The sequence below is a fragment of the Acanthochromis polyacanthus genome, chromosome 1 (assembly GCF_021347895.1).
Source record: "Acanthochromis polyacanthus isolate Apoly-LR-REF ecotype Palm Island chromosome 1, KAUST_Apoly_ChrSc, whole genome shotgun sequence".
Lineage (NCBI taxonomy): Eukaryota > Metazoa > Chordata > Actinopteri > Pomacentridae > Acanthochromis > Acanthochromis polyacanthus.
In genome coordinates this window covers 4,478,330-4,503,584 of record NC_067113.1, presented here as the reverse complement: position 1 = coordinate 4,503,584, position 25,255 = coordinate 4,478,330, and the positions used below count along the sequence as shown (strand labels likewise).

The 25,255-nt window shown below is 38.7% G+C and overlaps 2 protein-coding genes across 2 annotated transcripts in view; one reads left to right on the top strand and one right to left on the bottom strand.

The window, feature by feature from the left end:
- Positions 1-1,052: 1,052 nt before the first annotated feature.
- Positions 1,053-8,494, bottom strand: commd8 (COMM domain containing 8). Its single transcript, XM_051947145.1, is given in 6 exon segments — positions 1,053-1,286; positions 3,085-3,240; positions 6,913-6,948; positions 6,950-7,107; positions 7,347-7,476; positions 8,435-8,494. Coding segments are annotated over 6 exon segments (636 nt in total). The 5' UTR covers positions 8,480-8,494; the 3' UTR covers positions 1,053-1,175.
- A 34-nt stretch (positions 8,495-8,528) lies between these two features.
- The window catches only part of atp10d (ATPase phospholipid transporting 10D), a 52,284-nt gene continuing 35,557 nt past the window's right edge, over positions 8,529-25,255 (top strand). Inside the window, exons 1-4 of the mRNA XM_022209587.2 lie at positions 8,529-9,114; positions 14,224-14,609; positions 15,230-15,424; positions 24,580-24,784. Of these exons, the coding sequence (XP_022065279.2) occupies positions 14,323-14,609; positions 15,230-15,424; positions 24,580-24,784 (687 nt within the window). The 5' untranslated portion in view covers positions 8,529-9,114; positions 14,224-14,322. The remainder of the gene's footprint in view (positions 9,115-14,223; positions 14,610-15,229; positions 15,425-24,579; positions 24,785-25,255) is intronic.

Here is a 25,255-nt window from a genome sequence, read left to right as displayed (position 1 = left end):
TCTCATTCTTTCTCTTTGAGGCTGAGGACATACCCCTTCTGGTTGCTTCACTTTGGTCAGCTTCCGGCTCCAACATTTGGGTGTTACACTGGAGTATTTGGTAACCGCATTTGAGTTGCTGCGGGTAGGTCTCTTATCAGTTCATGTCATCTCACAACGCTTAACATAATAAGGTACCTTAAACTGAGAACAGACAATCCAACAATCCAAGTTGCTTTTGGTTTCCCTATGAGTAAACATTCAGACAATGTAAGAAAATATCTAAAAGAACTAGATTCCTTGTCACAATACAGTCCAATGTGGGATAACATGTAGCTGATGCTACATTTAAAACTAGGCTTCTAAAGGTCTACACTTAAGAAAATCAAAACAATGTACTAACTAAACCCTCACAGTCATTTATTAAAAAAACTGATAACAAAGGACAGTTTTTTAAAAATGGGCATTATATCTCAATTCTGTAAAATGCTTACACCTTAGTCATTTGAGAGCTCACATATAAGCTCTGTGCTTGGAATGAAGATCTGGAAACTGAGAGCAGCGAACACAACTACATGTGAGATTATTTCAAAAAGAATTTCATTGGACCCTAAGTTGTTTCTATTTGGTCTCTATGCACAAGAACACAACAATAACAAAAATGAACAATTACTGATGATCCTCAGAACTCTAAGTGCTACAAAGGTGATGGGAAGGGGACTCATAGACAAACTAGTGCACACTGAATGGGACAAAGGTCAAATGTTCTGCCAGAGAAAATCACCTAATTATAAAAGGATAAACACAAATATAAGGAAGTGTGGGACCTTCATGGACTTTGTGATGAGCCATGCAGGACTCTGTGGAGAGTATGTCCAGATAACAAGCATGAGATGAAGAGTGAGGACTGTCATCTGTTGGTTAAGGCCATTTATGATGCTACCACTCATCATGAAAGCATCAAACAAAGCCAGTATCACACTACCTATCACTAACATTCTATGTTATGTTACACCACATGGCACTGTTTTTCTACTGTTTTTTTTTTTTTAAAAGAATGGAGACTACTTGAATTAAATTCAGAATCAAAAGGAAATGAAACATTTATTCAACACAGTGCATTACAAAAACATAACGAGACTTTTTCACTGCTAATGCACGACCAAGTCACAAAGACAGAGCTCATCCAATCCATATTACATCAGAAAAACTGTCTGTCTGTAGCAGCTGTAATTTCTTTCATTCTCATTGACATCAACTTGTGGTTCTGTGGTTGCCATCTTGCCATCATTCAACTGCAGTACCACCTAGAACACATAAAAACATAAAAATCACTAACATTTCATGACTAGGTGATTTAGTACAGGTATTTACTACTTGCATAAATCCATGTAACAGCTGTTTCATAGATTTTTTGTTGGTCTTCTGGAATACGACAGGATCAAAAATATACATACATACAGCAAAGCTAATATTTGATTAAATGTCCCCTGGTCATTTTCGCAGCAGCAAAGTGCTCTTGGGAGCCATCCACAAGCTTCTTGCAGACTGCCGGTTGTATCTTTGACCACCCCTCTTGACAAAATTCTTGCAGTTAAACTAAACTTGGCTAAAGCTCACTTTCTGACATAGAGCTGTTTCTCCAGCCTAGCCCACAGATTCTCAATGGGGTTTAAGTCACAACTTCGGGAAGGCCAATCTAATCTTAATTCTAGCCTGATTTATCCATTTCTTTATCACTTTTGATGTGGGTTTGGGGGTCACGGTCTTGTTCAGAAAATCCAGCTGCATCCAAGACCCAGGTTTCTTTGTTCAACCTCTCAGCCCAGAGTAATGTAAAAAAAAATCACTTGACTGCAGACACCCTTGTTTGAAGTAGCTTTTAATTTATTGCAGGCCTGTTTTTTTGTGTGATTTTTGGTTGACTCTTGACCATCCTAACCTATGTCTCTCAGCAGCACATGGTAGTTGTGTTTTCTTCCTGATTGTGGAGTGACACAGCGTACCATGCATTTTATACTTAAAACAATGTTTGCACAAATGGTTTTGGGATCTGTAGGTGCTTTGAAATGGCTCCAAGTGACTCCTTAGATTACAATTGTTGCGTTCGTGCCTGACCCTCATGAGCGTATGAAATAAGCCCTATTTAAATTGGCTCAGAGGAGCCAGCAGCTGTAGTCAACCCTAATCACTCACAAGAAGTTAAGAAGTCATGTCACGAAGAAAAGTTTATCAACACAACTTTCTACATCACCAACACTTACAATTGTGTTATATTTCCAGAAGATCTATGACAAAACTATGAAAGAACCAAAATGCATGATTTTTTTACGACAGACATTTATGTTTCAATGACTCCATCATAAAAAGTAAGAGTTATAACAGTCATTGTAAATGCAAGACTGCCATGATGCCCAGTTTGTTCAGAGTTCTGGCCATCCCAGCCATCCCAGTCTCACAGGGTTGCCTTGTCTGTGAGACTGCGCCAATCAGGTCATCATGGTCAAATAGCTGCTAAGGAACCATTTCTAAATCAAAGCAACAAGTAGATGAGATATGTTTGGGTCAAGAAAGACAAGGCATGGATTTTAGACCAGTGGAAATCTGTTCTTTGTTCTGATGAGTCCAAATTTGAGATCTTTGTTCCACCCGCCGTGTCGTTGTGTGATGCAGAAAAAGTGAACGGATGGTCTCTACATGCATGGTTTCCACCACGAAGCATGGAGGAGGAGGTGTGATGGTGTGGGGGTGCTTTTCTGGTGACACTGTTGGGTAGTTATTCAAAACTGAAGGCACACCGGCATGGCTACCACGGCATCCTGCAGCAACATGCCATCCCAGCTTTTGAAACTTAAATTTTATCAGCTGACAAAAGCATGCTTGAGTTTAAGATCCCCTACAAGTTGTGTGGGGCTTGGAGTTACAATGAAATGGATTTAGCAGACATCTGCAGTGACATTCTTGAGACAGCAGGTGAGCTACTATAGCACAGCATAATTTCTGACTGCACTATTGGTGGTTGAGTGTGGGTATTGTAGGTGACAGGTGTTACAGAACAATACTTTGACAAAGGTAATATTTCTGATGTATTTAGTTTGTGTCCACCTTATTGGCAGCCTCTAGTGAGCCGATTAGCTTGCTTAGCTCCTCTCTGTTCAACTCCATGGTGACAGGCTGGAGGGCTCCGTTCTCTCTCACATCCAGACTGAGACTCAGCAGTGGTGTGTGAAGAGATGATATCTTGTCACTGGACAGCGCTAACTGAAGAATGAGAACAGAAGACAACAGCAAAAAATAGAAGTGGTTAAATTTGGACAAACCAGAAAAAAAACTATTTATGGTGTAATTCAAAATGCGTCTGGTTATTGAGACAATCTGAAGTTTAGTATGATGTTTCTTGCCTGGGCAGCCATCATACTCATGGTGTAGAAAGCCAAAATACACATATCTTGTAGTTTCAGTATATTTCTACCACCTGGAGCAAGTTTCCTCATTGACTACCAACCTCATTCAGGGAAAATAATTACCAAATGGATTTTTCTGGTTGTGTTGGTTGTACTCTTTTAACCCTTGACATTTAGGCACTAAATAAACCTGACATGACAGATTGGTATCCACTGTTTTTTATGGTGCTGTGCCTCATGGCATTTAGATATTGATACTCTTAATACATAATTTATTAAAGCATTTACAAGGTTTAGGTGTACATTTATATTCAAGAACTTTGATTGTTTTCTTCCCCAAGTACGGTCACAAAACAATTAAAAACTGATAACTTCCCTCTCATTGGACTTCCCACAGGAAAGGAATGCCAAGAGTTTCCTCTGCTGCAGAGAAGCTCATTAGACTTCCCAGCCTCGCAAATCAACAACAGCAGCTGAGATTAGAGCCACTTCAAGGCTCTCAGAATTTAAGTAGCAGACATTTTTTTTAAACATCTCCTATAGACCCTTTATTTATTTACAAACATCGTGACGTTTTTGTGGGCGGGGCTTATGCTGGAGGCTAAAGCGGAGCGAGAAGTCAAGCGGGACTGGGAGTATATAGTTTTCACTGCAAACTCGAGCATTTTTAACCCTATAAACTTCAGTGTACCATCGGCGGTACACTTACTAATTTGCATAGGAATTTAAAGAATGTCCGAAGGCTGCAAACGCGATTATATAGACACTATACGCCGATGGAAAGCTTAGATCTCATGAATCCACCGGTATAAACCACTTTCAGATGTGATTACCACAGCGGGTAATATAAACACATTTGTCCGACAAACAACGAATATCCATCCATCCTTTCTCTGTACACGGCTTTAACGTACACAGCGCGACTCACATTTCCGGGTTCATTATTGCACACAGATGAAAATATTCCACAAAAAACGGCCATAATCCAAGACGACACAAGCCAGTAAAGTATTTTGTCCAAAACATGTCTTGAAGTCGTATATAATCCACGAATCGGTCGTTTTCAAGGAAATGCACCTCGCGATGCGCGTCCCTGTATTTCTCGTCATATTTAACGGGTTATTGTTTTGATTGTATTTTTTTCTGTGTCTTCTTGTGTCCTTGTTCTTATGGTGTGCGTATTGGACCCAGTGTCTGGAATAAAGCTGAACTGAATTGAATTGAATTCAATATTTTTATTTACAAATAGAATATTAGCGATTTTTTGTACTGAAAATGGCTGGAATTGGCTGCAGCTGATCGTCTCTGTCCAGTCTTTTCGCCTCAGTGCATTTAACCACAACTTCCTATCAAGTTTGTGTGTCTATTTAGTGTGTTCACATGATTATGTGCAGCTAATGTGGTCAATGTTACCATCACATTTGACTGTATGCCACAAGTCAGATTTCTGTGTTATAAAGCTGAGGGACATTGTGAACAGTGGGAAACTTTGAGACTGATTTGAAACCAATAAACCATGGGATTTACTGGGTTTTCTTTGGTCTTCTTGTGTTTTATCTGTTAGTGTCACTCCTGCTCCCTGTGCTTGCATATATTGTACAAATACAACCCATTTTTAGTACGGCTTTCCATTTACATATTTCTGTTTCTGTTGTCAGACAATGGAACAAATAGGAAACAGAGACTGTAACACAACTTATTTGTATTAGAATGAAGCAGCTCATTGAGAACATCTGTAAAAACAGGGGTTGTGCAGTGATAGTAAAATTATTAACACAGTGCAGTATTTTGAGCTGAAAATTAGTAAGTCACACCGTGGGACATGTGTGATCTGTATTCATTTGCTGAAAAGGGGGCACAACGTGGGACTTTTAAGGGTCAAATACATCTGTGAGCATTAGTGAGCACTTGCCTAGAACTTCCAAGCAGCATCTGTGGATATGGACACTGTGGTGATGATGTACTATGACACATGTTTCTTGTTCAGTTGCATTCAGCAATTACAATGTACAATAAACTTTTTCCAAAATGCTCAGGTTTGTCTTCATTCTTATCTTCTTTCTTGTCTTTTATTACTGCTATCAACACCATATATTAGAATGGCAAACAACAAAAGTCTGAAAAACTATTTAACAAAATAAAAGCAAGCTAAAATCAGGCCAGTAAATTTGAGGAGAACAATTGAGATGATATTATTGTACTGTAAGCTGTCTTGTAACATGTAAAAAGCATGGTGGGCCATAAATTAACATGATTATAATATTTGAAATGTTAAGAATAAAGAACAAGAAAGAAGACATAGTGAAGACAAATCAGAAGAACACGGATTGAAAATAGACTGTATTTCTTAGATTCTGCCTTCTAACATGAACATCAGTCAAAACATTATTTTAAAAATATATTTACACTAAATCCATCTCATTTTATTTATTACTCGGTAGTCCTTTTGAAATAGGTATAGGGGACTCATATTGCAGGTGTGCAGAGTTTCCTTCATTCAGGACATAAAACTGCTACAATTGTGAGGAGTGCAGTCAGGAACCCTGCATTGATGTAGACTTGGTGTTGAATGGTTTGTAATCCTTTCACACCTAAAATAGTTGGTTTGTTATGGTAGTGTAGCTCCACACGACTGAGCAAACAGAGTGGGACTGTGTAGGAGCAGATAAAGTGACCAGAATATAATTTGGCCTATATTAATCACATCAAGTATACCACTAATGAGGAAGACCAATAATAAGAACACCTCTTTGACCCAAGAACTCGAAGTGGAAAACTAGATTTTGGTTTATTGAGTCCAGATTGAGTTTTTTTTTTTCTTTGGCCAACTTGTATTTTCTGAGACACAAGGAAGGCTAATATCTGAAAGTATTTAAACCAGAATGGCTGCTGCAGTTGTCTTCAGCATTACACTATCCTATCTGTTTTGTGCTTCATGGAACATCAATTGTTTCCAAGAGGCCAAAGAGCCAAAGAACACCTTCAAGCTCTGAAATGATTGTTTGAACAACAAGCAGAGTGATGTGGTCCTTCATCAGATCGCCTAGCATCTGCAGTCATGAACCTGAAAGCACCTGAAATGGTTTGGCTTGAGTTGGACAGTTAAGTGAAGGAGATGACAAGTCTACAACAGCAAACACGTGCTCAGCATACGCAGGAACTCCATCATGTTGAAAAGACATTTCTGAAGTGGGTTGTAAGTTTAGTGTGCAACGCTCTGATTGAACAAAAATATGTAGCTTCAATGAAGAATCTGACATATGAAACTTTAGACTTTTTGGCTTCCTGCATTATATTATTTCATTTTAAATATCTTTTAGCATAGCTCTACACTGTAGAAGGAAGTTAAGATGAAGAAAATCTGAAAGAGAAGGTATCCAGACATTTGACCGGTACTATAGGTATTTAATTCACATCTGCTTTCATTTCTTTACATTGACCTCAATGTATAATGCTTGGTTATTATATTTACATCCAAAAGATATTTAAAAAAAAGAGGAAAAGCCCATTAACCACTGAAGAACAAAGCTTTAAGTCACCTAAGCTGCCACTCAAAGTCCTGGAGAAGTAGCAGAGGAGATAGAGTTGGTTCTGTCCAGCCAGAGCATGGCGGATCTCCTCTGTCTGCTTCTCAGCACACTCAGCACGGCCTCTGCATGGCGGCTACCGACATCTGACAACATGGCCAACACCTGTACACAGCCGGCAGGGAGAACCTGAAAACCTGAACTGATAGCTACTGACCATTACGGTTGTATGAATGCATATATATACTAATAAAACTGTTAAGAACATGCAGCATCCAAAGTCTCAATGTAGTAACAAGTTGTGTGGCCAAAGGGGTGGTGCACACTGGACCCATAATCTTGTTTATAATAAGTAAATGTAATACCTTAGCTAAAGCAAGCTGTCCTGGCCTTTTTTCATTGACCACCCTCTTCATCTGAGCTTGCTGCTCTTCACTGGCCAGGCAGAAACAGGGCTCTCAGGGAGTGAGAAGCTCCAGCCACTCCTGCAGGCTCCAGGTGTTGCTGTAATCATCCCTGAGGGGAGGCTCTCGTCCACAGATTCCATCCACTACCCTGTGACATAGCTTAGCACCAGACAACATCATGAGGAGGATGGCATTTGGTGACAGAAACAAGATTGTGTAGGAATTTACAGTATTATGTAAAGGTTTTAGGCACTTTAGATGTTTCCATTCTTAACTGCCTATCATTTAGTAGTACCAGGGAGGCATCTGATTAGGCTCTAATTGTTCGGGCTGCAGGACAACAACCCCAAACATCCAGTCCGAGCTGCACAGAACTGGCCTCAAAGCAGCTCTGACCTCAGTGTGAGGTAGAATGTAGACTGCAACAGCCGAGATGGCCACAATCCTACTTGCAAAGTAACTTGGAAGGCTGCATACTTGGAGAATTGGAAGAGCCACTGCTGTTTTCTGTAGCTGCACTTGTGTAAAGTTAACTGATAAAATTAAAGCTACTCACAGCATTTCCTTCCAAATGCATCCTCATTTTAGTTGCCTAAAACTTGCAGTACCATATAGCACACAACCATTGTACCTCTGGTGTACTGTTATATGTCTTAGCAGCTGCAGTACAGCATCAGAGCCCTAAATTGAGCTTCTTGTCGCTTCTGTAAGTTTTCAGTGTTGATACCATTTACATCAAATTATGTATTTAAAGAAAAAGTACATTAGGTGATTCTCAGATCAAGTCTATTATTATTCGGTAGTTCAAAAAAGTCTTTCTCCTGACTGAATAAGGGTGATCGCTCACATCTTCTCGTTGTTGTACGGACTACGCGACAGAAAGGCAATCATTCCTAGGATACACAAAGTGTCCCTCATGAGGGAAAGAAAACAATTCTAAACGGCGGTGATCATCGATGGACGATACCTTGCAGTAATAATAACGAGCTCTTACTAAGGAACTGTAAGTCATTACGTTCATTGTCTTTATGTTTTACAAGATGCAGGGGATACATTTTTCAGTTACACTTTCACGAATTTCTACCACTGCTGTAGAACACATGTCTTTGGGACTTACGTTCAGGCAGTCTGTGTCCAGCAGTCTGCTCAGCAGATCCACCATGGTTTCATTTGCTTCCGCCTGCTGTTGCTGATCAGCTGATGTCAGTCACGTGATAGGATCAGCTGCGTTCACATCGCCTGGAAAAAACAAAGTCCATCTTCACTGACGTTGTCTCCGTTCGATTGTTAGGAGATAAGAAATGCAGGATATACTCAACAATTCCGGCCTTATACCTAGCTCGCAATGACCTTCTCGTGTGCTACTGCTGGCACGACACATTTTTTATTTTGACAATTTGGTGCGGTGAATGCATTGAGGCACGCTCCTGTTGGGTTGGTTTAGTGTTCTTTGGAGAAATGTCCGTGGCAACAGTCAGATAATTCAGCCACATCCTAATAAAGACAGACATTCCTCAGCAAAGTGTTTATCAGCAGCATTACCAATAATCAAGACGATAAAATGCAGGTTTTGGTGCGGCACACTTCCTAGCAGGCAGACTGCTTGACAGCATCCAGGAAGTGTGAAGAGCTCGGGTTCCTCCAATTCTCCTTCTGAAGTTACTGAGAAGCGAAACATTTCACATCCTGCTCAGTGTTCCTCTGAGGCCGTGTTAAGCTGTCGCGGCCACAGTAAAGCGAGTAAAAGACTAAGTTGCTGCGATATTAAACCGACACCGTATGGACGTAAACAGACGGGTAAGTGTTTATGAATGAAGGCAGTTCGTGGACACTTGTTCAGTCATTACAATAACTGTGTGCAGAGGGTGGACAGCAAACTTAGGCCTCTTATTTCCTGCTAAGTTGCTGTACGACAGTATTGAACTAAGACACTTTCATTCTTAATTGGTCCAGTATCGATACATTCATTTTATTTGCACACAGCAATAAAACTGTTGCATACAACAATTATCCCAGCTTCAAGTATCAACATAGCAATGTCTTTACAGCCTCTCCCTCATTAAGTAAGCTGGGTAAACAGGCGTGGTTTCAGGCTGTACAGTGTTGCAGTCTGTACGCTGAGTTTTGTAATATATGGAGGTTATCTTTTATGGAAGCAGATTCCATTAAAATATGCATGTAGTTGCGTATTCTTTGGCATAAAATCATACCAGAATGTTGTCATGCTATGTGCTGTATGAAACCCAGCTGGTAAATAAGGACACACTGGTTCGATCCTCTGTAAAAAGGATGAATGATATTGGGAGATCAGACAAGACATGCATGAAACTATGGGGCATAACAAGTGTTCTTGTGTTGGAGGCTGTTATTTATGCTACTGTAAAGCATTTCTTCCAGATGACAGTGCTTGCATACACAAAGGCATCTCTATAAGAAGCGTTTATCTCTGGTCCATTCAACACCACCGCCATAAACCACCAGACTTTGGCATCCAGTATGTCATGCATGCTGTTGTGCTTTGCAGTGGAAATACTGAAAGAGGAAGAGTGAGGGCTGTTATGTGTATGCCATCATAATCATGTGCATAAGTATGAATTTTATGTTCAGCAATTGCATATGTATTGACCAGACCCTCCTAATATCAAGGAGCAGGCTACTCTCAGACAAACCACTGTACGCTACCAGCCCTGCTCAACAGCATTCAGACGGGGGTTTACCACTATAGGCCCTTTGAATATGAGGATCAAAGAATTCCTATATAACAGTCCTGCAAGGGCGTAGGTTTGCATAGGGACGGTAGGGACATAACACTACCAACTTTTCAAGAGGGTCAAATTGTCCCCACCAACTTTTAAGCAACCTTATTTGCATTTTATAATGAGTTCAGTTATATAGGTAATTTTGATTGTCTTCACATATGTTGTAAGGATATTAAGTGAATTATTTTCATTATATTCAGACCAGGTTCAGACTTACATTTACCCCTTTTCACTTGCTGAATGTGTCGGTCCAATCAAACGTGCGTTTGATTGGCTGATGACTTGACCCCCACCCCGCTACCCACACGCACACTCACACAGCCCCGACAGAAATACACAAGAAATAAACATGCCGCCTTCTCCGCCCCCTTCGAAGAGGAGGGATATTAGAAGTTTTTTTTTCGGCCAGCAGCAGCAGCAGACGACACTGTAAGTAATGTAAAAAGACGTCAATGTTGTGGACGTGGGGAACACACCACTAATGCTGCTACTGAAAGTCCGACCTGCATCAGAGTTAGCATAACATTAAACTGTGTGAACTTGCTAACCTGCAAAACTCGAGTAGGAAGCTGCTTAGAGAGAATTGTCCTCCTGTATGTGTTTTCTACTGTTAACGTTAATTAAACTGTGAGAAATGTAGTGAACTCTGCTGGAAAATATAGAACCAGAAAAACGTGAGCAAGAAGCTGCTTAGAGAGCAGTCCCAGTCTGTGTTTCACAGGAAAGTGTTGACAGTCTAAAAAAAACAAAAACAAAACAAAACACATGCTGCTGCTTTTCTTCTTGTAAACGGCCTGGTTTAGAAGGAAAGAAGGCTACAGCATGTTGTGACTTTACACTTTTGAAACCAAATACCTATTAGTGCATTTATTTATTAATTGAAATGTATTTAAGTACTATCACCTGAACCAATACACATGAAAGTTAGTATAAGTCAATACAGATTTATTTTGCATTGATCATTTAGCTTATCAATTAATTAGGTTCATATTCATGAGAAATGTAGCCCTGACCCCTGTTCACCCAATCTGTTTGGTCTTATTAATGTCTCGTCCCCAGCAAAAAGTGTACATGCAGGTTATGCTGTTATATCGTCCCTACCAATGTTGAGACCAAACCTACGCCCTTGCAGTCCTGCATTACATAGTTACATAGTGTCCTCGGTAAGCTTCTCTGTAATTCTTCAATGATTAGTTTCTGCTAAGTTTTTGTTGATCCACTGACATAACCTGACATACTACCGCTGTCAATAAATCATGGCGTCTAAAACATTAAAGGTTGTACATCGATCTGAGAAACCTTCAGAAATAAAACAAAGAGGCAAGACTGTGTTGCATTTATGTCAGTCAGCAATTTGAAAATTCTAACTAAAAATCACATTAAAATCCCCCCAAAATTGCCCAATTATATTTTTTAGTGGCGATTTTTTTTTCTGACAAATTAATTTTTTAATGACAACCTATACTGTCTCTGTTTTAGCTCCATACCCATACAGCCAGAATAGCTAATAAGGGAAATATACCAGCTTAAATAAAATGAAAATATCCTTTAATTCAAACTCTTGCCAGACAGATAACGATGGAGAACATGTTACCTTGTGTTTTAGTTTTTCAAAAATTGTCTCAAGGTGCTGTGCTTCACTTCATACCAGTCTAAATGATCAGATAAATTGTCATACTTTTACACACAACCCAGTTTTTTAAAGTTTACTAAATTGCTGCTGATTGAAGGTCAACTAAATTGTTGACTTTCTGACAAGCTTTATGTCTCAGCACACAGGTTCTTAAAGGGGACGAGGTCAGGAATTTAGGAAGGCTATTCTAAAACCTTAATTCTAGCTGGATTTAGATATATAACTGTATGGAAGAAAGAGAGTAGAGTAGAGGAGCTAAGTGCATCATGGGAATCCCCCTGTGGTGTAAACCAATAGCAACATAGCTAAGTGACGTCTCAGGTGATTCTGAGCAGCTCTAACTATAAGCTTTATCAAAGAGGAAAGTTTTGAACCCAATCTTAAAAGTAGAGAATGTGTTTGTGCCCAGGTAGCTCAACATCTGGATCGGCAGTTTGTGGGTCAGAAGGGAATTGGCATGAGGAATGAGATCCAGGTGTGGATCAGGTCTGAGCACGAGGCAGAGGTTAAACCAGAACTGGATACAAACAGAGCAAAAAGACTTGGCCTGAGCTGACTGACTAATCAGTACAATGGCCCAGCATCACATGGTGTAATGAGGCAGAGTTTTATGGTAACAGGTGAACCACTCCCTGATGAAGGTGTCCTCAGTCAGCTTATTGCACTGTGGAGTAGTGCAATAAGCTGGGTGGGTCAGTGAAGTGCATCGTATACAGTATGCAGTATGGTACCTACAGTATGTCACAGTATGGACAGAGGCTATAGTTGTCATCAGGCATTTCTCGTTTGCAGTGCTTGCAAAATACCACACTGTTGCTCTCAGGCTATTGTTAACAAATTGTTCTTGTAAGGAGTGAGGGTTCTTAGCTGTAGTTTGTTCTACAGGACCAGTCATGCTTTGACTGAGCACAGGTAATTTTTTACGATGGATTGTTGGGATAATTAATGATGTTATTACACTGCCAAATCACTGCAGTCCAACTGTAGTCACTAACTGCTGTGTAATGTTTATCTTTCCAATCTGCTTAACCGAATGACTTCAAGCTCAGCACAACACTTCTGTGGTGCCCCAGCAACAGACATACAGAGAATGATTGATTTAATAGTGAGATGCCATGCACCTGTTTTTGTCTATGTGCAAAGTTGTGCTTCTGATTTGAATGAAGCATTTTTAGGCTTCTGTCAGGCCAACTCTTGTAGAGAGTGTGTTACTTATATTTTGTGTAGTTTTTGCCTTTTTATATCATATTTTGCACATTTCATTTATAATTTATACTATTTCTTTTATCTCAGAGCCTTCTAAGTATTTATTTAATAATTACTGTTGCAGGAAGGGAGAGTAACGCAATTTCGATTCTTGGTATGTCATGTACATATTGAAGAACTGATAATAAAGCTGACTTTGACTTTTGTCCTGTTTTTACAATTTTAGCTCATCTGAGGATCAGCCAAAATTCAGCATGTGTAGAAATTTGTCAGTGCTTCTAGAGAAGGTTTGTACTCTTCTAGCCCCCAGCTAAGCAACGCTGTGTCGTAATTCTTAGCAGCAAACGAGAAGGTGACCTCTTTGCTATTGTGTGTCACCAAGGGGAAAGCTCTAGTTATTATCAATACATACATGTTCAGAGTACTCAGCCTTCTTTGAGTCTTTGGTTGGTATCCTGGGAGGGTTCCCATTGAGGGCTCCATATTTTTACAGTGGGACTTCAATGCTCACAGAGGCAATAATGGAGAAACCGGAACATTTGGTAGAACAGCATGTCTATTAACATAATAAACATAACCTCTATGCTCACGGCCTAAGATTGCTCACAGGTGTACTTCTGTTTGCTATGCTAAGATATAGTGGAATAATGACATCCTGAGCAGAGGGTGATGCCACACTGTGTTTGTGTTGTAAACTTAGCTTCTCTGCTTTATGTTTTGTCAGTCTTATGTGCATGTCAGAGTATGTGAGTCCTTACATTTGAAACTGTTGGACCTCCTTTTGTTTCTAAACAGATCAAGACTTCTCTCAACACACTGCCCGCTGCAGTATTCAGCTAGTGCCTCAAAAACCATAGAATTTTTAGTCAACAATATGTATTTTGTTTATGTTATTACTCTAATGTATGTGCACTTGTTTCATTTGAACTGAGTGTGAGAGTTGCTACTGCTGTTTTGATGTTCGACTTTGCTCTCCATTTCACCATGCCTGTGTGTGTTTTACTGTACTTGTCTGTTTCATTTTATGTGTATCTCATCGACTGTGTGCCATGGTGAAACAGAGACACACAGAGGGAAGGACAGAAAGGTCACGTTACAATAGATTTTGTGATATTTCTTGACTTCACAAAAACTCACTATGGCTCATCAGTGTAGTTAGCAATGCTAGCATGGGCTTATGGTTGTGACTGCTTTATTTTTTGTTGACTGTCATATTCAAAACCTTTGTGGTTTAAGTGAAAGTAAAGCATAGGTGGAAGTAACCATTTCTTTTGATATTCATATAATTTTGTGTTTTTCCTGCTCTAGGATGAGTTCATTGTGAAAGTTCAGTGTGAAGCACGCTGTAACCGACATCCTCAAAAGGAGGGAAGGTAGGCACACTCAGCTAGAGCTTCAGCTGCATTGATGGAGCGGTTCCACTGGTTGCAGCATCGCTGTCAACAACTGCTGGCAGGAGACTCTGGGCATGGCTGGTACTCTGCGCCTGATGGACTTCCAAACAAAAGCTCCCTGGACACCCACAACTCCCAGCACAGATTCAGAGAGAAGCGGAGAACGGTGTTCGCCTGCCATGGACCCCACCAACAAGAATTCAAAGCTTTATCCAAAAACTACAAAGGAAATGCAATTCGCACTACTAAATACAGCTTGCTGACTTTCATCCCCATGAACCTGTTCCAGCAGTTTCACAGGTTAGATTTTTACTTTTGCAAGAAGCAGAACTTTTCTATGAGGTTGGGCCATCTGTGGTGAAAGCCCTTCTTTAACTGGAGGAATTCTTCTCTTTCTTCTTCTTGTAAATGCATCACATTTTTGAGGTTGCTCAGAAACTCATAAAACTTTGCACAGGAATCTGAGATAATAGATTCTATGTTTTATTGGTCTTGGGAATGGATGTTTAAAAAATGGCTCATTGGTGCCCCTACAAAACTTAGAATAACGAGACGTTTGTATTTGTACACCAACATTTTTTCTCTTTTGTTTTCATTTATACAAAGATTTTGCCATTTTCAGGCGGTAGTATTTCATGCACTCTCTCAAGAAAATGAAATGCAGTAATTTCAAATGTGACCTGTTATTAGAAGACCTTTGCAATGCAAAGTTATTGCCATGGCAGTGCAGTGATTTCAATGTTGTGTCATTACAAAGAACAGTTTTGTACCTCAATTGTATATTATCCAGTGTAAGCAGCTAGTTATCAGCACTTTATCACTGCTTGCCTCTTTAGTTTTATCTGTTAATGTTTGTAGAGATCTGCCTAAAATGATTTTCTTTTACATACTAATTTACTGCTCTGATTTTGTCTTTGCAGGGCTGCCAACCTCTATTTCCTTTTCCTGGCATTGCTAAACTGGGTGCCAGTTGTTGAAGCATTTCAGAAGGAAATTACTATGATTCCTTTGCTGGTGGTTCTCACCGTTATTGCCATCAAAGATGCCCTGGAAGACTACAGGCGGCACTTGTTCGACAAAAAGGTCAACAACAGTGTTGTGCAAGTGTTCTGTGGGTGAGTGAACCTCTCTGCGCTTTAGAGCCAATTCAGGGGCAAATGCAGCTTTCTAGCATTATCTATGGCTATTAGACAGTATGGCTATAAAGTGGTATGAAATTACATTGACGTCATGATTCAATTTGTGAGGTACATTTAACAACATGCAGAATTTGTACATGGTTAGCTGGAGGGGGAGTGGTAATTAATGCCAGCAATAGGGTCGTTCAATCTCAATGTGCAATTTTTAGAAGGTGAAACGTAGATATACGTGTCAAAATTTTCTGTGAAATTATAGTATGATATATCAAATACTTTCTGAGATAAACATTTTCTGAAATTGACAGGTGAACCAGTCTCAGCACATTTATTCTTGCATTAAAATTTGAACGACAGCATCTCAGGAACGATGAAAGCCCGGAGTTTTTATTTTTCTTTCTCATGGTGCTGTGGATTCACAGTTAAATGTGAAAAAAACTGAAGCATGAACATGGCACATTCCATGTTTAGTCATACATTAACAAAAATCTTAATAATGCAGAAGTGAAGTAGTGATATTTTCTGAACCATACATAGTTGCATGTCATAATGAAAATGAAAGTAAAAGTTTTTGGGGTTTGACTTTGACTTTGATATACATGTCCAATATTGCAGATTCATAATCAATAGAATGATGGCAAATACCTGAAAACATCCCAGGCTTTTATATTTAGTAGTTCCTGAGATATTGTAATAGCCTCAAATTTGAATGTATGACAAAATGTCCTGTTGGATTGACAGGTGATTAAAAAAAATTACATTTTCGGAGGGTACTTGATATATCAATCAAAAAATTTAGAGATACTATTTTAAATCCTCATCAGGGATGGTTGAGCAGAAGTCACCTGGTTTTTTGAGATGGAATAACCTAGTACTATTGTCCCTCCTGAGTCAAAGGGAGAAGATTATATATATCGAGTAAAGTACATACCAAAGTATAACTGGTATGTTACTGACTGCTTTAGTACACAACCATGATTATAGAAGGGCACTTTGGAAATGTTGAGGAGAGGAATATGATGTGTCAAAGTACCTGTAAAACTTGAGTTGAATAGCCCAAAACCCACTGAAAGGCTTTGTTTTGTAGCTAATTGTAATGACTGAAGCAATACATACTAATAGTGTTTCTGTGTCGCTTATTAGGCTATAGGGGAAACTAAACTGTGAAGATAAAAGAGCAAGAAACTCAGTGAAAAGTTTGCTGAAAAGTATAAGTCAGGGGATGAATACAAAAACAAGTAATCCAAAATTCAGACACCTAATATCACTTGGACTACTGTTGGATTCGATAAATAAAATGGAAAGAATATGTAACATGTAAATTGGCATTGAGCAGGTTGCCTTCAAAATTTGACACACCGTACAAGAAAGAGACTTGTGAGTGAGGCCACCAAGATACCACGACTTTTGAGTATCATGAGTTATAGGTATCTTGGTTACAAGCTTCAGCTGCTGAGATGGGAGAGGCTGTGAATACAACAACTGCTACATTTCTTTACCGGTCAAAGCTTTATGGGAGAGAGGCAAAGAGAAAGCCAAAATTGAAAACGGCTCAGATAAAGCCTTGACTAGAACTTGCCAGAAGATATGTAAGAGACTCTAAAGTCAACTGGAAGAAGGTTAGTTGGAACGATGATACTAAGATTAAGCCTTTTTGGCCATCACAGTAGCCACTATGTTGGCAGCTGGCCCTGCATAGGTTGTAAAGGTAGAGGGTAAAATGAATGCAGCATAGTAAGATCCTGAATAATGACCTGATACAGGATACAGGTTCTCGAGTGGCTGAATTAAAGCCGAGACCTAAATCCAATGGAGAATTTGTGACTTGCGACTTGAAAAAGACTTCCAATCCCCATGCAACGTGCCAGAGCTTGAGCAGTTTTGCAAGGAAAAATGGGATAAAATTGCCATGTCCAGATGTGCAAGACCTATCCAAACAGGCTTAATGCTGTTTCTGTGATCAAAGGTGCATCTGCTTAATACTGACTTAAAGGGGTTGGATACTTTTTTTTTTATTACTTTTTTTGTTTAATTAATCAACATTACATTGTAGAAACCTCTTATTCTATAGCTGCAGAATGAGTTTGCAAATCACCATAGTTATAACCAAATGCACAACATGAATCAAAGTCTCTATCCACATGTGGGACACAAGAGGCAAACTGTATCACTGGTCCTTTGCATTTACTCCCACCATCCACCTTGACCACCTCCTACAGTTACACTCAAAATTATTCAACTCCCTGAACAGAATCTCATATAAGAGCACTTACTTGCAAATCAGGAGACGTCTGAAGCACACCTGACATCACTAATCATGGACCTTCATTAGTGGCATTTGAAAGTTGCCAGTAATTCAGGCAGCAGTCCTCTAAAACACTTAAAAAAAAACATGCAGCAGTGCAGACTGATTCGATACTGTTGTGACTCAGTCTGCCTGCTAAAGGTCAGTGATGATCAGACAGCTTTGTCAAACATGAAGTTAAAAATCAATTCTGGATCAAAAGTTGGAGTCTTCAAAAAAAATTTCAAGAAAAAGTCTTCAAGCAGTCTTCAGGGTCTGATGAGAATAATGTTTATTCAATACAGAAGCTATAAGAACAAACATGAGCAAAATCTCTAGATTTTAACTGACTTCACAAAGCATTACATAATCTTATATACTCATGCAAACTTCTCCTAAACACTCCTCTTCTTTTCTGGGAAGCCACCACCCATCATCTTAAGACCCAATAAGGATGTGAATAATCTAATTGTATCAAAAGTTTAACCACCTCCTGTTTTTTATTACTGCATGACCTTGGTTTCAACTCATGAGTGCAGATAAAGGAGAGAGCTTGCACTTTGGGGCATAGTTGTCTTATATGTAGTTCCGGTGGGTTGTGTCTTACAGAGGTGTCCAGTGGGTTGTAGTTTTTCACAGGATTATTTAGTGCAGTGGTTCTCAACCCTGTTCCTCAGGACCCCATGTCCTGCATGTTTTAGATGCTTCCCTGCTCCAACACACCTGACTCAAATGATCAGCTCGTTATCAGGCTTCTGCAGAGGCTTGATAACGAGCTGATCATTTGAATCAGGTGTGTTGGAGCAGGGAAGCATCTAAAACATGCAGAACATGGGGTCCTGAAGAACAGGGTTGAGAACCACTGATTTAGTGTATACATAAATTTGGTTGACACGTTAGATTTTGTACTCTCATCATTATTTGTACTAAAATCTGATTTAAACATCCTGTTTGCCTAGTTTCAACATTTGTTCAATCTTAAAATGCAACAACAATACTTTGTACCAAATCAATGGAAAATTCTGAGTAAGTGATTATATTATCTGTCATAGATAACAACTTGTAGGTGGAAATTTCTCTACAATAGTGTTGGGAAATGAAGGTGAACAATACACCCCAGGTAAAGTGAAGGGATGTGACAGACATCCCACCAACAACAACTGTACAACAGGCTTTAGTTTGTTTCATCTCACATGCATAATGTGAAGCCTTGTTGGTGCTGCTGTGTGGCTGTCTTTCCTGTTATCTAGTAACACAATCTCCCTTTCCAGACAGCAATAAAACTTGAACCTTGAGTTTGTTTACAGCAGAAATGCTCTTTAGAGGAGTGGCAATGATTTCCATTACCAAGGTTGTTAACTGTCCACTCCTCCCTCCCCTTCCCACCTTGCCTGGCATATCCGGGCTTTACTTTAGCATGATCGGGAAATCGGAATGACTGATGAATACATTTGAAGAAAGGACAGTATGAAAGTAAGGGAATTGCTGAGATTCGAACTATAGTGTAGTTGCTGGGAACTAAGGCTTCTAAGTGGACATATTAACTCGCGGGGAGAATTCACTGGAGAAGTGGACTTATGTATAGCTTTGAGCGATGGCTGCGCCTTCGTTCTGGCAAGGAGCACCTGCGGAAGAAGAGGATAGTTGTTCCTCACTCCACAGAAGATGAGGAACTAAGTGGGCTCCTGAAGTTGTATAAAGGCAACAAGATCCGGACCACAAAATATTCTCTCTTATCCTTCTTGCCCAAGAATCTGTTTGAGCAACTTCATCGCTTTGCCAATGTTTACTTCATCTTCCTTGCTGCCCTAAACTTTGTTCCTGTTGTGGAGGCCTTCCAGCCAGAGATTTCTCTGATTCCTATTGTAATGGTGCTGTCAGTGACCGCTGTTAAGGATATTTGGGAGGACTACAGTCGGTTTAAGCTGGATCATCTGATCAACAGGCTTCTGTGTCAGGTTTACTGCAGGTAGAGTAAATGCTGTTTTTGTATGTCTGTATATTCTCCTTGGCTTTAAAAGGCTTGGTCTAACCTGTAGTTTTTAGAGGGATAGAAATCCCCTGTTTGAACTCAGACACAAACAGCTAACTTGCTTAAGTTGGCTGTGATATACTATATAATATGCTGTGTGTTACACTGGAATGAATTATAACAAAACATTTGACCACAACAACAACAACAAAATCAACTTATAAGATATCCTCTAAAGATGTTCAAATGATAGTAGATTTTTAGAATACATTTAGAAAGTGGGTCGTGTATTGCACATTTTTTACACTAATCACAATTTTCAAGGTCAGAAGTCAATGGTCAGTTTAAAATACAAAGAACAAGACTTTATCTTAAACTTGAAAGTAGCCTACAATGAAATTACACAGAAAGTTATAAAGAACATTTATTTTCCTTTTACTGTCTTCTTTGCTTTTAAACCATGGTCAAAGCTGACCAAAATATGCAGGTCAGGACTTCTAGTAAAGCTGCTCCAAAGCAATGACGGAGAACTTCAAAAAGCCAATGGGACAATGAATTTATTTTTTTTTTTACAAGTGACTATAAATCGTCTGGCAATTTGCTACACATATTTGCTTCACAAAACCTTCCCAATGACTTCTTACATTGTGCCCTTTTATAAAGACTACAATGTTGACAGTAGTTATGATAACATTCTTTTTTTATTGTCAGGTAAAAGGCCTTTCTTTGATGACGTTTTATGATGAAACAAACTATTAAACAAAAAGGATCATTTCACCTTTGACACAGGATACATTCAAGTGTAACTTTTGAGCAAACTTGCACTCATGTTTTGTGTTTAAACATCACATTTTTCCTAAATAAGTTCCGTTAGAACCCACTACTAATATCTAACAAGATCAGTTCATGTATAGCTTTATGTGAAAATGCGACGTGATGTTCTAGAATCATAGCTTAGATATCCATGTCTCTGTCTGGGTGTGCACCTGAAGAAGAAACATCACATTGACCCACAAGGTTTTCAGTTCACATTAAAATTACAACAAAGTAAATATTAACAAATCCACATGTTCTTAGTGCATAGCAAAGTGCCACTACCCAACTAATGTTACCACTGCACCAAGCTGCTGACTGCAGAGAGTTTCAAACAATGATGTCAATAAATGATAGAGAGGGATATGGATCAATTTTGCGATTTTCCATTAAATCGCTACCTTCACCCAGATCAGCGCATTTTAGCGAAATTCGCTGGATTTTGGTTGATTTTTTTTTCTGAATGTTCTGAAAGAAAATATTAGAAGTTTTACTGATATATGTGGAATCACTTTAGATATTTTTAGGATTTTTTTGGAAGATTTTTATTCATTTTTTGAAAATATTTACTTTTTTTTGTTTTTTGAATTTTTATTTCTTGCCAAATTAGAGGATTTTTTTAAATGACACTTTTGCAAGTTTTTTTTTTTATAAATTTGGGGAATTTTTTGCTGAGTTTTTTTTTTTTTCCAGACAAGGAAACAATATATTTTGGTGCCGTAAATGAGAACAAGAGGAGGATTAAGACACCTCAACGTGACAATCCTGGTAAAATAAAGTATAAAATAAGTTTCCTCAGCTAATTTTACGATCTCATTATTCTAAATATCATCTTTTATTTCAAGAAATCTTACAAAGCGACAAAACAATGGACTAAAAATGACAAAAGCGAGAAAAAATATGTCAAAAAATAGACTAAAATCACAAGTTAGACAAAAAGGAAATACACAACGTCAAAAAAAAGACAAAAACAAGGCGAAATATTACAAAAATGAGACGCAAAATGACACAAGAACAAAGAGCCATATAATATTCTCCTTTTTGATCAAAACAGCTTGTCATGGTGTGGAAATTATTTATAGTTTTACAGAAATCGTCTGTGTCCCAAAGTCGACCCTCTGAAGGGCCGGTGTTGGCCCACGGGCCGCATGTTTGACTCCCCTGGACTAAAGTATCTGCAGTCCTCGCATGCCAAATTCTACCAGGTTGTAATCAGTTTTCAGGTGCCTGTTGTTCTGTCATTTATAATGCTGTCCCTTCAGGCGTTCCAGACAGACTTTAGGATAAAAAGACACCAGAATGCATTCACATAGGACAGTAACTGACAGCTTTAACTGTAGTTTAGAGCGCTGCTATACTGGCACCGACATAATAACGCTGCAAAAACTCGAAATCTTACCTAGTCTATTTGTCTTATTTTTCATCAAAATGTCTCATCACACTGGATTTAAGATAAACTCACTTAACAAATGACATTTCAGCAAGATAGAGGGACTTGTTTTAAGACAACACATCTTAAATAACTTGTTAAGTCAAACAATCTTGAAATTATCTTGTGTCGTCCTGTGGGTCAAAGTGACCTGTTGTAAAGTTTAAAAATGTGGGGGGAAAAAAAATCTGATTTTCACAGTGAAAACTTACACATTTTCAAAGTTTTTGGGGAAATTTTTTATAAACATTTTTGATGGGGAAAAAGAAATGTTAAAAACAAATATTCCTTTAAGAACATTCAGAAAAAAAAATCAACCAAAATCCAGCGAATTTTGCTGGATTTTGGTTGATTTTTTTCTTGAATGTTCTTAAAGAAAATAGTAGAAGTTTTACTGATAAATATGTAATCACTTTAGATATTTTTTAGGATTTTTTTAGGGAGATTTTTCTTCATTTTTTTGGGAAAATATTTACAATTTTCATGTTTTTTTATTTTATTTCTTGCCAAATTTGGGGATTTAAAAAAACAAAACAAAACTATTTTTAAGGGAAACTTTTAAGGAACTTTCTTCCTAAAGATTTTGCAAATTTTTTATAAATTTGGGGGATTTTTTGGCTGCATTTTTGGATTTTTTCAGACAAGGTAACAATATTTTTGGTGCCGTAGATGAGGACAACGGGAGGGTTAAGACACCTAAGTTTGACAATCCTGGTAAAATAAAGCTTAAAATAAGTTTTCCCAGCTGATTTTAAGTGTTCTAAATATCACATCTTATTTCAAGAAATCTTACCAAGTCATTTTTCTCTTGTTCTATTGGCAGATTTTTTCACTTATTTCAAAGGTAAAAAATTCTTTGAAATATTTTTTTTTCTTGTTTTGAGAGGGGCATTTTTTCCAGTGTTTAGCCCCTCAGAAATGCAATTCATTTCTCTAAATAATAGTTTAAAAAAATATTGAAGCTACAAATAGCGCTGATCAGACCTTTGAACCTTACTGCACATACGGTTTTCTGGCAGGATGTCAATTGACCCGAGTACACCCTTTTGTAATCATTGCTTACTGTGTAAACAAGCAAGTTTTTATGCTCTGCTGATCATTGTGGCAGTGGGCATGATTTAATGCAGGTTTTGTATCAATTCCTATGCCCGCTGTGTGGTGTGAGGGACCCCAAAACAAACATGCAATTGAATATATTGTTGTACACACCATGTAAATTTAATGTGGGTCAGAAGGCTGACTTCCTGTGCCCAGTGTTTTCGTGTTCAGAATGTTTTGGGAAGATTGAACATTGGATATTTAAGTTACAACAACTTTGATTGGTTAGGCGAAACGTCATATTTGACATACTCCCAGGGAAACATCGATAAATGAAAGCTCATAATTTTACAAATAAAGCATCATCAAGGTGCTATAGATATTCTGACCATGTGTAAGGTTGATGTGGTGGGCAGTCAAGTTGCTAGAAAGGGATTATAACAGTACAGAGCATGTTATTTCTTGTTACCAGGTTATTTATTGTTACCAGATGTGAGCAATTTTCTGTTGATATGTTTTTGCTGGGACTCTGAAGTCTGAGGCACATGGGTCACAATACATTTGAGTTATAAGCACATTCTGTCTTTGCCATGCTGGAAAGAATACACTGTATAATGAAAACTCATAATTAAGACTGTTTGGGTTGCAGTGACCTCATATGACGCCGATCTGCAAATCATTAGGAGTGGACAACGCAGTGTCTGTAAATGTGGAAAGTTTTGCCAAAAATGGACAGTGTTTTCAAAGTGGCTCACTATTGGGTTTTTTGGCCATGGCTTCAAGAGGCTTTTTCTGTATGTCTCGTGATGTCAGATATGATTTTGTATTTGTGGGGAAAACAGAGCCACAAGGGCAGCTTTGTTGAGGACTTTAAGCTATTTTGCCACAGCAAGTTTTGAAATCCCATCCATCCATCCATTCTCTATACACCGCTTTATACTCACTAGGGTCGCGGGGGGTGCTGGAGTCTATCCCAGCTGACTCGAGTGAAGGCAGGGGACACCCTGGACAGGTCACCAGTCTGTCACAGGGCTACATATACAGACATTTACATGTCATCCAATAAAAACTTTGTGAAGGTCTTTTAGAGTAGACTAACCAAATATGATGTTGATCTGATTAATTCTGTAGGAAGAGTTTGTCAAAGTGCAATACCTGTAAATGGCGAAAGTGCAGCAAAATTGCTGGCTTGACTTCTCGTGACTCAAGATTTTCATACATAGAGATGAACTGTACTGTGAGGGCTACTTCATAAAAATTTAGTTGGACTGCTACTGAGCCATTTTGCCAGCACTTGTGCAAGATACATAAAACATTCATCCAAGGCTTCACGACTTTTGACACATTTAAGTTTGGGTTTTCAAGCACCTCTATGTCCCCAATAAATAATGATAGTGATAATGAAAATGCACCCTATTGTTCACATGGAAATGTTGGAAAGCACCCTAGATCCTTTGGCCTTGTTATTGTGTTCCCTTTTACTGTAAGCTCAAAAGAAAGATCATAAAACCAAAAATGCACTGATGTTTCTTGTTTTTGTCAGTGCTCAAACATTTGACTGATATGCTCTTAATCTTCTCTCTCTTCCATTGTCTCAGCACACAGAAAACCTATATTGACAAGTGCTGGATGGATGTGCGAGTTGGAGACTTTGTCCGTTTGTCCTGTAATGAAATCATCCCTGCTGACATGCTGCTGCTGTATTCCTCTGACCCTCGTGGGGTTTGTTACATTGAAACTGCCAATTTGGATGGAGAAACCAACCTGAAACAGAGAGAGGTGGTTTCAGGCCTCCCTCTACAGGTAATACGTGAAATGGATTATGTCTTATAGATAGGTAGATAGATACTTTACTAATCCAGAGGAAAATTCAAGTTTGTTTTTTTTAGATAGGTACCCTCAAATTGTACATTTATAGCTCTAATGAGTAAGTCTTTTCCACCTCTAAGGATTGAAAAACTTTACAGCATTCCCTTTTTAAAATGATACATTTCTTAAAATGCAGTTCTTCTACTTTCTACATAATTTTACAATAGTTTAAACCAGGGGTTTCCAACAAGCTATCGACCAGTTGTTCACAATCGACCTGACTATCACGAAGGTAGTATTGGTAGATTGTATGCCAATCAAAAAAAATTGATGTTAGTTGTTATCATTCATCCTCCCTACGGCATTTGCCACTAGATTGACGTACAGGGCAGCCAGTCTGAGATCTCATTTTTTCTCTGACACACGAATCACCTCGCATATGCAGTCAACACTCAAAGTAGTGCA